The sequence below is a fragment of the Carassius auratus genome, chromosome 12 (genome assembly GCF_003368295.1).
Source record: "Carassius auratus strain Wakin chromosome 12, ASM336829v1, whole genome shotgun sequence".
Taxonomy (NCBI): Eukaryota; Metazoa; Chordata; class Actinopteri; order Cypriniformes; family Cyprinidae; genus Carassius; species Carassius auratus.
In genome coordinates this window covers 12,086,245-12,104,206 of record NC_039254.1, presented here as the reverse complement: position 1 = coordinate 12,104,206, position 17,962 = coordinate 12,086,245, and the positions used below count along the sequence as shown (strand labels likewise).

Below are 17,962 nucleotides of genomic sequence, written 5' to 3'. Positions count from 1 at the left end.
CGTTCACATATCGTGCCTAAAAACGCATGGAAAACGCTAAGCGCGTCTTTCTCCTCCTTTCCAAAGCGCTTGGGCAGAAGCGCTCATGAGGCGTCTGTCTTTGCTAAGCAACAATGACGTGCTCTCTCCATGAGACGCGGAAATTTCAGCGAAGGATAAATGGATTTGCAGCTCTAAAAATCGCTTGCAGTAGCTCTGCTACTAAATTTATTTCAAAATTGCAATCCATATACAACTATGATCAGCTGATCCTTCATCTTGGCTGAGCTCTCAACCTTGTTACGGGAAAGGATGAAGCTGATTGGTTAGTTCTTGTCACATGACCCGCGGTGCGCTTGCGGCATTCTGAAAAGTTGAGATGTTTTTACATTTTGCTGTATCTAAAACGTATCGAACCGAACCGTAACATCAGTGTATCGTATCGAACCGAACCGTGAATTTTGTGAACCGTTACACCCCTAATATATTAATATATATATATATATATATATATATATATATATATATATATATATATATATATATATATATATACACACACACACACACAACCTTTAGTTAATCTTGTGTGTTAAGTACTAGGAATGTGTCTGCAGGGTTCGTTATTAGAAATTATGCTCATGTAGTATGGCCATGCAAAATGCATATCACTGGGCCTGTCATCAGTCCATACGGCTGTTCACAGACAAAACGCATGTAGACCACACTACACATTTAGTAAAATCTGTAGATCTGTACTGTGACGGAGAGGTTTGCTTTAAAAAATTCAGTTTCAGTTGCTGCCTTTGTGAGACAGACATCATGATTGGCCGTTAACAATAAGCACTTAATCATCTTATTCACATTTTCATGATGCTTCATAGAAATATTCTATACCGTAGTAAACTTCATTAACATTTAATCTCTCCTCACTCAAACCTGGACATGAAGTGTCCAGTGAGACATATTAGGATCCAAATGTTATATGTACAGTTAGACTGCAGTTTCTCTCTTAGGGGAAAAATGATCTGATCCAATATTCCCTATCAAAGTCCACTCTTCTTGGTTTTTACATGAATCCAACACTGTCCAACTATTGGATCGAAGCCAGTCTTTTGCACCTGTGCTAAGAATAGCCTTGTACACTTTATTCAGAAAGCAGTACCTTTTTTTGTCTTGCTTAAAACCTTGTGCTGAACATTGGGAAGTACTGACTCTGGCCCCCTAACAGTTAAGAATCAGCCTATTTGGACCCATCTGATTCATTGCATCAATGCAACATTTCTGCCAAAGTGACTGAAATCTAACACATGGTTCCCAATGTTTCAACACAGTCTGTAACAGTGGTCCTAACATATCCAGAGACCTTCTTTTGCTGCATTCTGCTGGTGGTTCTACAAATGTGTTTGTATCTGAACGTTACACAAAAAAACATCAATAACAGTGATACCATAGCAGATTGTCCGGCCACCGCAGTAAAGCATCCAATGAAGCTCTAAATTTCCCCTTTTTTATTCCCACAGAACAAGTGGCCACACATCCTCGTGTTGAAGATCAAAGCCTCGTCAGTACTTATTAATCCCAAAGAGACGGACCCCGTGGAACTGAGGCAGTTTGGGGATAAGCACAGTGAGCAGGGAAATGGTGTTGATGATGAAGTGGACCCTGTCATACTTCGTATAGAAACTGGTCAGGAAATACCTGTAGAGGGGAAGGACAAGGACAAGTCAGATGTCAGATAGCAACATGAGACGCACAGATGAAGAGGCTACAGAAGTTACTCAAGCAAGCACAGCACAAGACTGCATCTAAAGGAAACGCAGGATGTGGTTTCCTTAAGCTGTAACAGAATGCTTTTCATACATATATTATTCAAATCAATATAAAATTAGATCAGTGTAAAATTAGATATATTTACTTTCTTACTGAACATTTCTAGTATGTTGCATGCTATTCTAAAGAAAAAAACGTTTATAATATAATATAATACACTAATTTATTAAAATTCCCTTTTTTACATCACTGCAGGCTATTTGTATTATGTTATTACACAGCTCTATGGATAACTTGATTCTGATTGTGTGTTTTTCCTGATTATCAACAGCAAATGTCATACCGCTCCTCCGGGTTTTTGAGGCTTCTGCATCATTTACATCACAGCACACTCTATTGTTTCATTCAAATGCACCTGTGATCATCTTGAACCGCAGTTATCGACTGTATTTACTGTCAAATAAATCCAGCAGACTTCTTTGTTAATAGTAGGCCTGCAGTAGCAGTAATATTGTTGGAATGTTCTACTTGTTCCCAATGTTTTGAATGCTGTAATGGATTTAATAAAATAAACAGATATGATTAAAAAAAAAGTTTGTTCTCAAATAACATTTAATATCCTCGTCTTGGTGAAAAGTGGTATTAGTGATATGACTGCATATTACGTCCGTCTTGTCTGAACATCATCTAGGCTCAAAGCTGTTTGTTTTTTGTGGAAGCTTTGCAATAAAATATAACTCAAATCAATATTTTGTGCTAAATTATTTACTTATGTTGCAAGTAGCAGTGTAAAAAGCAGGATAATAAACATCCAGCAAACTTTACCAATAGTCAGATAGATTTTAAGACAATCTTGTAGCAAATGTACATTGTTGTTACTATGTAACTGTTTTAATTGAAAATGCTAGAATAAAAAAAAAAATGCAAATATTAGATGGAAAAACAAACCTGACTTTGGCATCTAACTGAAATTGAAGTTGGATTTTTCAAAAAAAAAAAAGATAATAATAATAATAATAATATGTAAATATATTAAAGCTAAATAGAAAAATAATAGAACATATAGCAAAAGCAACTAAAACCGAAATTAAAATGAAAACTAAAATGATTAAAGCTAGTTTGAAATACCTGTTAACACTATAATAGTATATAAATAATTCTAAAATAACACTGCTACTATGTAATGCCCGCTTTTCATCATTAACTTCTTAAAGGATATAATCAACCCAGCTGAAAACAATATCTTAAACCTGGTTTGCTGATCTCAGCTGCCCTCTCAGAATGGTCAGGCTGTTTTAGAGGGGCTTGAAGTACTTTTCTCCTGCTATACACCAGTTTGCAAGCAAGACTGTTTCTAGTTTTGTCAGCAGGGAAGTCTCACTCACTTTTTTTTTTTCTTGTCAAATATCTCATCTCTCTGAAATAGATTAAATGTGTTTTTACACAGCATCACAATTTCACCTTTTTTTTCTTTTTTTTAAATGCAAGCACATTCTAAAATAAAAGGTTTTTGAGGTCCTGTTTCATGTTTCACAAACCTCCTTATTCCTCACTGTAACCAACAGATACACCCTCACAATATGAGAGGAGAAGACATGAGAGAGAAATAAAGAGTGGAGTATTTGACCTGACTGACTGACTAACTGCTTCTAAATCCGGCTCTCCTTGCCAGCAGACACCACAGGAAGTCAGCATCACTGCCTCTTGCTTATGGTCATGCAGAGCAAGCTATGAAAGCCTTCTCAGTGCGTGTGCAGAACACAACCAAAAGGGACAAATTAGCATGACATGCAGAACCAAGCTTCTTAAAGCACAGAGCAAAGGCAAACACTCTTACAGTATAATCGGGGTGATGGTGAGAAACTTTCGAGAGGCGGTGAACTGGACCCCGTAGTCCATCTGTTCCCAGTGGGTCAGAAGCCGGGCCTTGCCTTGGTCTGGAGTCTCAAACGGCGTTCCTTTTACCGTGTGTAGGAAGATATACATGCACTATGGCAGAAAGACAGTCACAGGACATCATGACCTTTGGTACAATTCTCCAAAGCTCTATCAGATGTTGTGAAACTCTTGGGACAACAGCAAGAGCTGATCCGTTTTGGGAGCAGGACGGCTAAGAAAGACGATACGGGATGGTTCTGTTAGACCAACACTGGCTGAAATTACAGAACCTGGAGTCAGCAACTGAACGGGCCAAAATTCAGCAAGAAAAAATGTTGCCGTTTCAGAGTTTCTGCAGCTGGGGACTGTCACAAAACAAATTATTATTTTAAGCCTCAAGCATCTGTGCTACATTTACATTGTGAAACTAACGCGATGGTTTTCTACTGGCAGACTGTTAGCCAAAATGAGTTGCAGATCTGTGACGGTTTGTAACGACAGGAAATAACAATGATACTGTTTATACTGTAGTTAAGGCCTGTTCACACCTGTCCATTTTAGCATCATCACATCAATGCATGATAATGTTATATTTATTATGTAGTTATTATGTTGCCCGCCACTTCGAATGCTCAAGCTCTTAAAAGTCAAGTGGATTCTGACTAGCTGTCTATGTTTTTATAATTACGTTAAATGAACGTGATTCCAAATATATTGTTCCTGTCATTATCATTAAAGCTTTGGACTTCTATTCTCAAAGAATTAGAAAGTTTATTAAAACTTTATCAGAGTTATCAGAGTGTACAGGCCTTTACAATAGTATAATATCTAGCAATAACCAACTTGTAAACAGGAGGACAAATTTCACTTGTCTTTTGTTGGATGTACAAAGCAAAAAATAAAAAATAAAAATTTATAAATTCAACTGTCACTTCGACGCTTTCCTAATTAGATGGATTGTGAACTATAAACAAGCTACAAAAACGTTTTTTTTTTTTTTTATAAAAATAAAAAAAGATACAACACAAGACTATATTAAACTATGATTATAAAATAGTATAAAAAACATATAGCCATAAAAGTATTTACAAACTACACAAAAATAAGTTCACTTGCAGTGAGGACAAACACAGTTTGAGCATAATTTGTTTTGTATAATAAATTACTGCATTAATGGACATTTACAAATTTAGTCAATATGCCATATTTATAATTTTGCATATCTTGTTAAGGCCTGTTAAGTTCATAGTCTTTAAAAAATAAATTTCAGAGCTTGATTTGATAGTAATTTTGGTAACTTTTTTTATTATGAACTATTTTGGTACGGCGACGATTTAGCAAAACAACGACCACTACCTAAAAACGCAATACAGTAAACTATGTTAATATTAAGTTGGCAGTTAACCTTTCTGGCCTGATGTGATTTAGCAGCTCTTACCAAGTTGTGGATGAGGTTGGTGAGGGTCCAGACCACAGGAACGCTGACGAACGGTATGCTGAGCAATATGATGTGTAGGAGACCGATGCCAAGCACATAAGAGAGCCATATTCCCCTGCTGTTCATCACTCGCGTGTTTGGATTGACCTCGCTGTGTGCCGTGCCCACGTTCATCCTCGCGCGCTGGACGGACACTCACAACTATTGCGCACTTACTGTCAGACACCATAAACACGTGGAAATGCACATTCGGGATTAAAATTGTATTACGTTCACTGACATTCAGACGCACAGACTATAAAAAATCAGAGAACAACATGTAAAGAAAGATAAGCATCGATATGCAAAGTGTGGAAGATAAACAAAACTTCTGAAAGTTTTCCGTTGTTGTTTTTTAAATGGGACAAAGCACTGGTCACTTACTGTACAATATTGCGCAAGAGTCTTCCCGAATCACGCAGAAACTTTACAGTAACGTTACGTAATTACAAAAAATAAAATAGTGCTATTTCCCTCTGGTTGTAATTTCAGTTCTGGAGCCCTTACGTAATGTAGCCTTGCCGTTTTTCGAGACTTGACACGTCTGTTTATTTCATCATGTTTGCTTTGAAGCACTTTGTTCCCGTGCAAACAGATGGTGACAACACAGCAAGACTACATCGCTTCACGTCATCATTTTTCAGAACTCACATTAGAGAGATGGAAATGAGATAGCCGCTGATTGGATGATGTGAGTCACGTGGAAGATGTCGCCCAATCGGCGTTCGATGCGTTGATAATGTGCTGAAAGGCGCACGGCCCCTTAACGTCACAGAAAGTGCGAGTGAGAGAGATTAGACGATTATGCAAAAATACCGAGTTTGTTTAAACGAAATGTTACCCATACTGTAGCGGTCTCAAATATCTGCTTCTGTTATTCTGTGAATTTATTAATTTATTAAACTGTAACATAATTTTACAACAACACTGGATTCTTTGTATTCCGTTATTAAAATGACATAAAATGAAAAGTTAGGCAGGATATCAGGGATTGAAAAATTCACATTTCATAGTATGAGAATAATTCAATGACAGGGAAAGATGACAAATGCTGTCAGTCCCTAACATTCTTCCCGACGTCTTGCTTGTTCCACATGAGAAATAAAGACAAGTAGTTATGGATCATCATGTTGATGAAATGGTGGCAGGATTTTCATTTTGCTGAACTGTCCCTTTAAATAGTCTATCATCCTATAGCTAGTGCATTGCTCAAATATTTAAGATTAAAACGTGATATTGATCAAAAGAGTGAAAAGGTGTGATTATACTATAATTTGTCATGTTTTACATTCAGAGGTAATTAGGGATAGCTAATCTGGATTAAGTAATCAGATTCCAAAAATTAAGTACTTGTAATTAGATTAGTATATTTGAAAATACTCATAATCTGACTACAACGACTTTTTTACTGATTACAGGATTACATATCAACAAAAATAATGTGTTTTCAAATTACATGCTGGTAAACAAAAGATTAAATTTTTTAGAAGGTTAAGTGTTTTATTTTGATTGATATTTAAAATAGTATATTTCAATTTAAATATTAACATTATATGCTTTTTAACTGACAAACCCCTTGAAGTTATTTTAACGAATCCTACTTCAGAAAACCTTGACATGTAATGTTTAATGCACTTCATGCTGTTAATAACAATGAAAGAAATATATTTTGTTTTTCTTTGCACTTTTATATCAATGTACCCAGCAACCCAGTACTGTTCATAACTTAATTTTTAGTCATTTCTAATGTGTACTAAAAAATTTATATCATGGGTGTGTCGTGTGCTGTCAATCTCCAATTTTTTTTTTACAAAAACAGAGCAGAAAAGAGCCATAACAGCAGTCTGTACAAACCATGCATGCATTAAATTCCAAGTCTTCTAAAAACATGTGATATCTCTGCATGAGAAACAGACTGAAATATAAAAGGCAATAACATTTGCCACTGTTGGTGAAAAATCTGGAAATGCATGTGCCATATGAGCTGCCATGGGTGAGGTTATTTTTATTATTAAAAAATACTTTTTTTTATGAAGGTTAGATGTAAAGCTCACCTTGGAAACCCACTTTCATGATTTATTTTGTAACATTTTCTAGTGTTTTTTTATTTATTTTTATGTAGAGTTTGTGTGACCCTTCCATCTTACACATTGCATTATGTGAAGCTAATGCTCCAACAAATGCTATAAGGGCACTAATAGGCTGTAGGGCCACTAATAGGCTTTCTAAGAGACTTTATTTAGTCTCTGGGCCAAAGATGTGTGAAATATCAGCTCTGCTACACAAACTCTGTCATTTTGCCCTGTAGGAACTGAAACGTGAGCCATGTGTCTGAATGACGTGGGAGCGTCTTCACTGATGATTAAACCATAGCAAACGCACACAACTTCAAAGCGCTGTGGTCTTCCCTCTCTTGCTCTTACAATGCTCTTGGCAGGGTGCTACTACATTTTAAAAGCTGATAAATTATATCTTGTTGCTCAGAACATGCTACTCTGATATTCTTTAACAATGCAACCCTTAGGCCCGAAGATTTATGTTTCCCAATGTGATTCCTTCAGCTGGATCCGAGCCTGTTGAAAGCAGGCTGCCTTTAAAGACAAGATTATTTAGACTCCTATAGAATTGCAGCAGCATTGTGTCTTTCTGTTTCCTGAGGGACAAATGCTTGTGACATTAATTAACCTTTATATGATGACTTAATGCAGAGTAAATCACTGGCAGCAGATGAGATCAAATTGCTATTATGTTAAGAGAGGCTAAACTGTGGTTATTTACTTCAAATGACTTTTTTTTTTATGTACATATGCTTTTAACAGATGCTGCCTTGAGGTTTTTGATGACTCTCTGATGAGTTTATGAAAATCATAAAGTGTACAGAAGCATGAAGTTGTCTCATTTTAAGAGCTTCCATAATTACTTCTGTTCATCCTACAGAAGACAACAGCTCAGGGAATTCATACAAGATTATACAAGACGAAAGTTATGCTGACTGTTCATGTTCTTACACACGTAGGCCTATGCATATTTGCCCCAGAGGTTTTTAACTAGAATTTGGAACATTCCCTAGCTGCATGCCTCAGGTATTTAAAACCAATCCCAACCTATTCCTGCTTTTAAAAACACGTTGGCATAGGCTACTGATTCCACTTTTCCCAAATAAACGTAACATGAGGTTTAAGGGCAACAGCAGTCTCGACTCATTGTAATGTATGTATGTATGATACCACTAATGCGAACAAAATAATAGAAGATTGTCTGCAGTCTTTACATAGAAAATCATTTTTAACAGCAATTTCTGAGATAAATGTGTGATTGTTGAGAGTAACCAGAAGATGTCAGTATAAACCCATTGTTGATGTTTTGTTTCACAAAAAAAGGAAGTTTACTCACTGAATTGATTATTACTCATAGTTTAGAATACTATATACAGCATCCTTACTATATTATACTGTTTTATAATAACTTAAGCCTAATAATATACAGTATATGCTTTATGCATTCCATTTGTGTTGTTAGGATATACACGTACCTTATATATTGTGTATATAATTGATGCATTCAAATAAAAACAGGTTTGTGGATCAGTTGTAAACAGCAATTTTGTACAGTAGTTAATGACTGTCTCAATGAAATTCAGCACTTCCAAAGAATGTCCAAAAATAGGGTACAACAGCTTGTCACTGGGACAGTTCTATCAGAAGGACATCTCTGTACCCTTTTCACCCCAAAATGGTTCATAGTATTTTTCTAAAGCAGTAATGAACACATTTAAAGGCAGTGGCTGTCAATCGGTCTTGAAAAAACCCACAGCAATGCACATTTTGAATGTCTCTCTTATCTTCCTGTTGAAAAAGAAAAACAGCATATGCTGATTAGGTATGTTTTGAAGCGTATCAGCTGGTTTGAGCTGGTTAAAGCTGGTCATACACTGGTTATGAGGTGGTTTAAGTCATGTGCTAGTCCTAAGCAACTAGCTCCTGCTCAGGACCAGCTCATAACCAGCTCAAAACCATCTTAAACCAGCTGAAATGCTTCAAAACATACCTAACCCTTACGAAAGGAAAATATATTTACCAATATATTTCTTAAAATATATTGTGATATATTGTAATATATTATTTTCCCTTTTTATTTTCTAATATTTATATATTTTAATACATTTAATAATATATTGATGATACATATATTATAAAATATATTGCAAAATATACAAATGATTGCTGCTTTCAATATATTGCAATACATTGGAAAAAAATAAATATATATAAGAATATATGCCTAATATATTACATGATATTTTCCAATATACTGCAATATATTTTTGTTTCATAAGGGAAACCAGCATGTTTTTTTCCAACAGGGCTAACACGCACATTTGAGGTCTCTGTCCGGAGTCAGGAGTGTTTGATTAGGAAGACATCTAAAATGTGCAGAATTGGGAACCAGACAGTGTACAAAGTTGTCCCTCAATGGGAACTCCCCCAAGTAACAAGCTGTTTTGCCCCTCAGTTCTTAAGGGCCACTGTCCTGCACAGTTTAATCTAACACCAATTAAACACACCTGAGCCAGCTAATCAAGGTCTAAAGGATTACTAGAAACTTCCAGGCTGGAGCTACACTCGGCAGGACAGTGGCCCTCATGGAGCAGAGTTTGACAAATGTTTTTCTGAAACTCAGATTAAGAAGGATCTCACCACAGTTTCTTAATACTCAGGTGACAGTAGCTGGATATCTTAAAGAGATTACAATCTCAATACTGTCAGAATTGACTCACCCTTACGACGTTCGAAACCCAGTTCCTCTGTAGACTACAAAATGAGATGTTAGGCAAGATGTTCACACTGCTCTTGTCCAAATAACAGTAAATTGTGACCAGATGCTGTCAATCTCCAGTTTTTTTTTACAAAAACACAGCAGAAAAGAGCCATAACAGCAGTCTGTACAAACCATGCATGCATTAAATTAAAGTCTTCTAAAAACATGTGATATCTCTGTGTGAGAAACAGACTGAAATATAAAAGGCAATAACATTTGCCACTGTTGGTGAAAAATCTGGAAATGCATGTGCCATATTTTAATACCAGCGCAATTTGATAGCTGCCATATGATTAATAACAGATTTTTTTTTTATGGCTTGAGAAGTCAAAAAAAAAAATGGATTACTTTTATGCTTTTGTTGTGCTTTTTGGTTTATAAGGTATAATAATTACAGAATCTTACATTTTTCAAGGTCAATTATCCATTAAATATGTAAGAGCAGTTGGACATCTTAAAGAAATAATTCATGTAGAAAAATATAATAAATATATATGCATATGTAAATATATATATATATCACAATTTACTCACCCTCATGTTGTTCATCTTTAATAAAAAATAAAAAAATATATTTTTTTAAACCTAAGATTTATGTCCCTCCAATTGAGGTCCATTTCACCAAAACATTGATACTTTAGAAAGCTCATAAAGATATAAAAGTATTCCATATCAACTGAGCAGTCTGATTCAAGTCTTCTGAAAAGACACATTTGCTTTATATGGTATGATAAAAAGATTTAATGTAGATTTTTATTCATGCATAAACAATGACCATACATATAGTACATTAAATATGGTACACGTGGAAGCAGAACCATGCTTGCAACCTCTCAACTAATCTTTTAAGGAAGCATGGTAAGAAACTTTTTTCAATCCGAGGTACATTTGAATCCTGTGCAAACTTTACAGACTGACACAGACAAACCTTCTATCCCCAAAAGTAATATTTAACACATTCAAATGACATTATTTCCACTACCCTCTTTTTAACATAAAATCCATTCATTCAGAACTCTAATATCATCATCTGGGGCCTGGGGTTTGGACTGTCACACTCTGAAAATAAATATGGTCTATGCATCTCACATCTAATTCGATATTTGCTTAAGAATGCGTGCCAGGCGACGTGCTTTGCAAGGATAACTGTGCCCCGAAATATGCAATATGCCCTGGTAATGTATTCATTTTTGAGCTTCATAACACTGAATCAAGAATCATTTCAAACTTGAGAGAAGAGGAAGAGAGGGCTTGTGACCCAAGCCGGTCTAATGATAGCCGCACTGGAAAAAGCCAAAGAACTGACACTCCATTATTGTCCTATAGAGGAAGCTGAGGATTAGAACACCAAAGAATTTCAATAAAAGAAGTGTCTGTTGTGGGGCCGAGGGTCCTGGGGGGCTGCGGAGCTTTAGGTATTGTCCTGGAGGGTGATTGAGAGCGAGAGGAGGGGAGCGGAGAAGCATTGTGGAGGGACGGAGCCTTTCTAAAGGTGGTTATTAGGAGAGAAATGGTGTGGGGGTGGCTGTTGACTCTTCATCTTGTGTGAACAAAGTATCTGGCATATAGCTCTCTCTCTCTCGCACGGCTTTTGCTTTACGACGGCCATGAATACTCTCTGCGGGCTCGCCCAGACCTGTGCAAAGGCTTATTGTCTGGCTTAAGTGCGGTTTAATTAAGAAAGCTCTGTGTCCTGAGAGAAGAGAGGCGCTTTAAAGCGCTTGAGTCCTACAGAGGATGATGCGTAGTATCAGGGCTATTGAAGGGGAAAGTGTTTGCTGCTCTAATGAAAAAGGTTTGTTTGGGGGGGATGAGTGGGGAGGGGATGAGGAGTGTCTGGGCTTTGTCCCCAGCTTACAAAGTAGGGACAAAAGCTGTGATATTATACAAATGCACCCATTTCCAGGACATGATGCAGGGAAGGGGGCCCGGAGACGATGTCGGACTGCTCCATCTCAGTCCTGTTGGCACCTTACAAAATGATTTTTTCCCCCACCACAAAGATGCACATTCTAGTTAAATCCCGAGAGCAGGGGGCTTCTGGGTACCGCAAATTTGGGGGTTGCGGACTTAAGCGGATTTTCTCTGCAACTGTAAGAACAAGCTAATTCCTCAAACCTCCTTTATCTCTAACATGGTAATAACAAACAATGAAATTCTGAGGAGAAAGGGGCAAAGGAAGAGGAGGGAGGAGAGACGCAGACACAAAAGAAGGAGAGATGGAGGGAATGAAAGAGAGGAGAGACGTGTGCGAGGAGAGGGTGGGCTAGGGCGTGTTAAGAAACTTTCTCGCTCTAGTGTTGTGTGTGAACGCTCCGCTAATCCAGGTTTTATTGCTTGCCTGTGTCCGGCCACACTGTCCGGGATTGAGTGTGGGTGAGGGATAGTGGGGGTCTACACATGTCCCTCTTTGAGGAAAGCCTGAGAAAGAGCCGGACCTGGTTACGGCCGTTTTCGGGTCGCCTTAGAAACCCGCACCACAGGGGTCCTCTGTGTATGTCTCTGCATTCCCTGCGCATGCTGCTAGCAAACACATACGGATCAGAGCTAACGTTAAAGGTGCGATCACATTAGCGAAATTCGGTGAAAGCTTGCAGGCAAAACAGGTACATCATCTATTGTCAATAGCCTAGCAATGTATGACGAAGAACTCGCCGAGAGGTCACTTTCAAAACACACGTCTTTATGTTGGTCCACTGGGAAAGCCTGTGTGAAATTCCTAGCAAAATAATAGATTAATAGACCACTGTTACAGATGATTGCACCTTATGTTTTGGCTTGTGTTGTTCGAGTATTATCTTCCATCCACTCACAGGAAGCCAAAAGGGTGTCTTTCCTAGATTATAAGGGCTAGTTTGTGGGTGTGTAGGGTGATGTATAAGCCTAGCCCTAATAAAAAGCAGGAGTGTCCACAAACATGACTTAATGAGGGAGGATGAGAGACTCCTGACCCAGAGGTCAAAGCTCCGGGCGAGTCTCTTAATTCCCATTGATCTGCCAGTGCACTTCATTTCCATGCTCTAGGGCCCACTTCAGTAAATTCATTAAATGCGATTGATACGAGAATCAAGACTTCCTCCAAAGCACAATGGCTATGCTAGGAGGGAATGGTCTTGTTTGTGCTGTAGCTATGACAAGCATCTCTGGCTTTTGTGTTGGCTTCACACTGATGCGGTGCACGCTGGGGTTTGAGTCCTTGAAATTCGAATTGTAAGCTCATTTCCAGCCGGTCTGTTGTGTCATGGCCTTACTGTCTTGACCTGGGAAATGTGGTCTCAGTGTTGTTGAGATGCCGACCGCAGACCGTTCCTCGCATCTACTCATAAATTACGCTCCGATCAGGTTTTCCCAGCCAATCCTGGCGAGCAGATCCGTGTCTGTCACTCTTCAAGAATGCAGAATCAAACCGCTGATCTAGGCACAATGAAGCTGATGGAAAGCAGATCTTTATTCTCGATGTGGGGAACACAGTGTATGCTAGACATCGATGTAACCTGCAATCTAACAGGTTCATATTTAATCAGATGAAGGGTGTAGATTAAATGCATGAACATTTAAGATGTCAGAATGACCTCGCAGTGCATTTGCAGCGCAGCTCTGTCTCTTTTGATGTGGACAATAAAGGCAAAGATCGGGGGAAAAGAAATATGACCTCCAGACTGTGGTTAGAGCTGTCAGTGTCTCCCTTCAGCTCCTGCGGTGGCTACGCACAGACCATGTCCCTGCTGTGAGTGAGACAGATAGATACACTAGCTGATAAACAGAAACACAGGCTTCGGACTTTAATCACTGGATTGGAGGAGAAAGTCTTATCCAACCACAACCGAGCAAGAAAATACTGGACAATAACACAAATTAAACAATCCTGGAAAAGAGGTGGGCACTTACTTGAAAACATGTTTTTTTTTTTTTATCATTATATAGTAAATTGGCCACAACCTACAGGAAACTGAATTAGAATTTGAATTGGAATGACAGGAAAAGAAATTTTCTGAATTCCAATTCAAAGAAATTCAACAAAGGAAGTGTTCCTCCACTAAAAGTTAATTTATTAAACATGCTGAAATACATACAAAATCCACATTTATAGGTGACATTTCATCATATATCTAGTCATATATACTTTCAAACTCTAAAACTTTTAGACTTATTTTCAAAACTTCCAAAGGAACTTTGTTCAAGTCAACATTCACAATTAAAAATCGCAGCCGTATTAAAATCTCAAAATTGTTTTTTAATTCTGTTACATTTCAATTGAAACTCCTCAATTCAAATTTTGTTGTCTGACAATGATTTGTTCTGTTCATTTCTAGGCTTATTTGTGTGGAAAACCACACAAGCTTACTGATATAAAACTCATTTGAATGCAGTTAAGGTATTTCCAGTATTTCTAATTGAAACCACTGTCAGTCCGCCTCTGTCCCGGCGTTTTAGCTCAGTCTGAGACAGAGTCTATATTAGAATGCATTGTCAACTTTTAGTGCTGTGTCTCTTTCTCAGTGCCGTCTGCCCTCATCCCATCCGAATGACAATAGTGTTTATGTAAAATGTACTGCCTTTGGGCCACTGAGGCACAGAACACTGCATGCCACTCCACCTTTTACGGCTTTTTATTGTGTTCCCTTTGTGTCCCATCATCACAAGGGGAGGACGCGGCCATCAAAATTCTCCAAGACAAAATTCTTCTCAACGTGTGAATGCATGTGCACGCATACGCATCCGGAACAATTAGTTCAGGGCACGAAGTACTTAAAAATAAGTGACGCCATTCCCTGATGCCGTCAGCAGGCCCGACTCTGACTCAGCTGGGTTTCCTTGATGTTAATACAGACAATATAGATCTTAATAAGACAAATCTACCTCTCCGAAACTCAGTGCTGACACCCTTTCATTCTTATTCCCTCCCAGCCTCCTCTCTCTCTTTCCCTCTGTCTCTTTCTTTCTTTGCTACATTACCAGGGGGTGGTGCATGATTGACAGATGGGCAGGAATAATAATTTTTTTTTTTTTTTTTTTTTTTTTGCGTAACCTAAGGCCATGCTCTGTGATTGGCTTGCCAGCTGACATCTCCAAACCTCGCTTGTCGTTTTTTCCCCTCTCTCTCTCTCTCTCTCTCTCTCTCTTCCTCTCTCTCTAATATTGGCCCTGATGATCCTAAGGGGAAAAAAAGTGGGGAGAGAAAAAGATATGTACCTTAGGGAAGAACCTCAGTGAGAGGGAGGGAATCAGAGGACGAGTAGGAGCGTGTGTGCGAGTGTGTGAAAGAGACACTTACTCTCCTAACTACTGGGACACACACACTTTCCTCACCCAACTCAAAGAAGCAGCAAACCCTGGAGAATTGTTATTATTTATTTGACTTTTGTGCTTTCATTTTAAACCCCAAAATTGCTAATTATTCTCTCAAGCATCCATCTTTTTCCACCTTGAGACTTGCCTGCTGGGACTTAATTTTCAACCCCTCTCTAGGAGTCCTATGTACTGATCAATAGCAATTTCCATCCACACAAGACATACCTCATGGATTTGTACCTGGTTGGATATCTCATGTGCATGTGGTTGTCCAGCTCTCGGGTGCTTGGAGGCTATCCCATCTGGTGGTGAGTAGGAACGATCCCCACTTTCTGCATCACTTTCTCCAGTAGCACTGGGGGAGAATGGTGGTCAGTGATCATTTTTCAGAGGGCAGTAAATACAGAACACTTTCAGTTGACTGCGTGGAAAAAAACATCACGGCTCAGTCTAAAGAATCTTAACCTCAGCTACTTGGAGGGACGGAAAAGGCTAGCCTGTCTTTTTCCTCGCTGCCGCGTTTCGCCGGGCTCCATTTATTTTGAATGTTCGAACGAGGCTGTTTTTGAAACTCTGGGTGTTGTGAAATGGATGCAGCGTGTTTGTCAGAGATAAGGTTAGGTTAAGGTGTCAGCCAGCAGGCTGCTGGATGGGGTATATTGTTGTCTTCGCTAATAGCCTCAGCACTCCAGCCGTGTTAGGAGTGTTAATTGGGGCATTAGTGTGGATGTCCCTTGGCTTGGGTCTCAATAAATTTCTCCCTCAGTATAATTCCACCATAAACCTGAGGCTGCTTTTAACATTTATTTTTCTCGTGCATTATAATAATTTTTGCAATTTTTGATTTGCTACTTTAATATACTTTAATACTTTAATATAAAATAACCAAACAAGAGCTTGTTTTGCAGCATAATTTATGCAAAGTATATTTAAATGGTCCTCATACACATATTGCTCATGCTTTAATAATATTTTTTTTTTGTTTATTCATTCAATTATTTTATATACAGGTGGAGTTTAGCTATTTAAATATATAAACAAATTAATTAATAATAATAATAAGAAGAAGAAATGCTAAAGAAAACCCATCTTTGAGTCAAATTTAGACCATCCCATTTTTTGGGTTATAAATTCAATGTAAAAATTCAACCCAACAGTTGGGTTGGTCCATATCTGACCCAAAGTAGGGTTGAAATAACCCAGCATTTTTTAGAGTGATACTTTAATCCTGCAATATTTCTCAAATATATTAAAGTTTGAAAAATAGCAGAATTTAATATTTATTATTTAAAAATATATATTTTATAAATATTTAATAAAAAATATATTTTTTAATTGCCTTAATCCGATCTGACTTTAGGCTAGTACTGTTAAAGCACTTATGTTCATTAGATTTCATTACAGCAGAGATCATATTTATCTCCGAATGGTGCTGATATGTCATAGTTCCACTAATTACCCCATCCTCAAAATGCCACTGACCTCACAGGGTTCTCTTGTAACATGAGTCTTTTTGCAAAAATATTTGTGTAGGCGTACGACAAAAGCCCCCCTGGCTCATGATACAATACTTGTCAGAACTAATGTGCTTTAGTAGTCCCAGTTAGCATGTGGTCCCCGCTGCACTCTCGTTCCAAACCACCAGCATCTTCTGGTTTCTCTTAAGAAGCGAGAGTTGCCAAACATGCCGTCGCAGTCTTAGAATTACACACACAAGGGCCACGGGGCTAAAGCATTATTATTTGCGTGGCTTTACTCATATGTTGACATTTAGTGCCACCAGAAGAAACTGACAAAGAGCAAAGGAGTCTCGAGTCATTGACCCGCAGCTGTTTTCTCTGACAACGGTGTAATACTTACCCACTGACAATGCATAACTTCTTTGATTTGGATAAATGGATAAAGTGGAGTGGAGAGAAAATAAGAGCGTGAGAAACAGAGTGATACGAAAACGTACATGGCTGCAGGTAAATCTGTAGATGCCTCATCATTTCTTCTCTTCTATCTGAAGGAGTCTGAATTGCATAGGTGAACGTGCAGTCCTAAAAAAACTGAAATAGATTGATAGAAAATCATTTTATTGTAGCAGGTGAAATATCTCTAGCGAAGGATTTAAATAAACATTAACTTGCAAAACTAGTGGTGCTGTGTAACAAAATGTGATAGAACAAAGTGTGCTTTCCTGTCTACATACAAAATCTGTCTTTTGATATCAGCTTCATGATTTTAGATGTCACAGGCACGCATTTGTTTAGTAGTTATTCCTAACAACTTAGTTTTAGTCAAAAAATAACAACAATATAAATAATTATCAATAATATAACTATTTGTATAATAATGTGACTGAATCAACCTTAAAAATGTATTTAAAAAGGCAATATTAGAAACTAATATATGACCCTGGAGCACAAAACCGGTCATAAGTAGCACTGGTGTATTTGTAGCAATAGCCAAAAATACATTGTATGGGTCAAAATTATTGATCGTTCTTTTATGCCTTAAATCATTAGGATATTAAGTAAAGATCATGTTCCATGAAAATAGCAAATTTCCTATCGCAAATCTATTGAAATTAAATTTTTGATTAGTAATATGCATTGCTAAGAATTTATTTGGACAACTTTAAAAACAATTTTCTCAATATTTCGACTATTTTGCACCCTCAGATTGTCCAAACAAACCATGCATCAATGGAAAGCTTATTTATTCCACATTTATTATAAATGTATAAATGTGACTCTTATG

The 17,962-nt window shown here is 37.6% G+C and overlaps 2 protein-coding genes across 4 annotated transcripts in view; one reads left to right on the top strand and one right to left on the bottom strand.

Moving 5' to 3' along the window:
* Positions 1-522: 522 nt before the first annotated feature.
* Positions 523-5,756, bottom strand: LOC113111865 (ORM1-like protein 3). 3 transcript variants are annotated; one of them, XM_026277028.1, is made up of 4 exons: positions 5,492-5,756; positions 5,069-5,363; positions 3,590-3,741; positions 523-1,680 (listed from the first exon to the last, which is right to left on the bottom strand). In XM_026277028.1, the coding sequence occupies exons 2-4, from the start codon at positions 5,240-5,242 to the stop codon at positions 1,545-1,547; spliced, it is 462 nt and encodes a 153-aa protein (XP_026132813.1). In that variant the 5' UTR covers positions 5,243-5,363; positions 5,492-5,756; the 3' UTR covers positions 523-1,544. The 3 variants fall into 3 exon arrangements, with proteins under 3 accessions (XP_026132813.1, XP_026132814.1, XP_026132812.1); XM_026277029.1 differs by having other exon boundaries at positions 5,069-5,283; XM_026277027.1 differs by having other exon boundaries at positions 5,069-5,756.
* Positions 5,757-14,944: 9,188 nt separating this feature from the next.
* LOC113111864 (proto-oncogene Wnt-3) overlaps positions 14,945-17,962 on the top strand; it is a 29,645-nt gene continuing 26,627 nt past the window's right edge. The window contains exon 1 of the mRNA XM_026277026.1: positions 14,945-15,525. Coding sequence (XP_026132811.1) covers positions 15,446-15,525 — 80 coding nt within the window. The 5' untranslated portion in view covers positions 14,945-15,445. The remainder of the gene's footprint in view (positions 15,526-17,962) is intronic.

Excerpts from the sequence above, each read along its gene's own strand:
- LOC113111865 (XM_026277027.1), bottom strand. The coding sequence starts at position 5,242 with ATGAACGTGGGCACGGCACACAGCGAGGTCAATCCAAACACGCGAGTG. Across the intron at positions 3,742-5,068 it reads CCAACCTCATCCACAACTTG|TGCATGTATATCTTCCTACA; the intron begins GTAAGAGCTGCT and ends TTTCTGCCATAG. Across the intron at positions 1,681-3,589 it reads ACCATCACCCCGATTATACT|GTATTTCCTGACCAGTTTCT; the intron begins GTAAGAGTGTTT and ends TCCCCTCTACAG.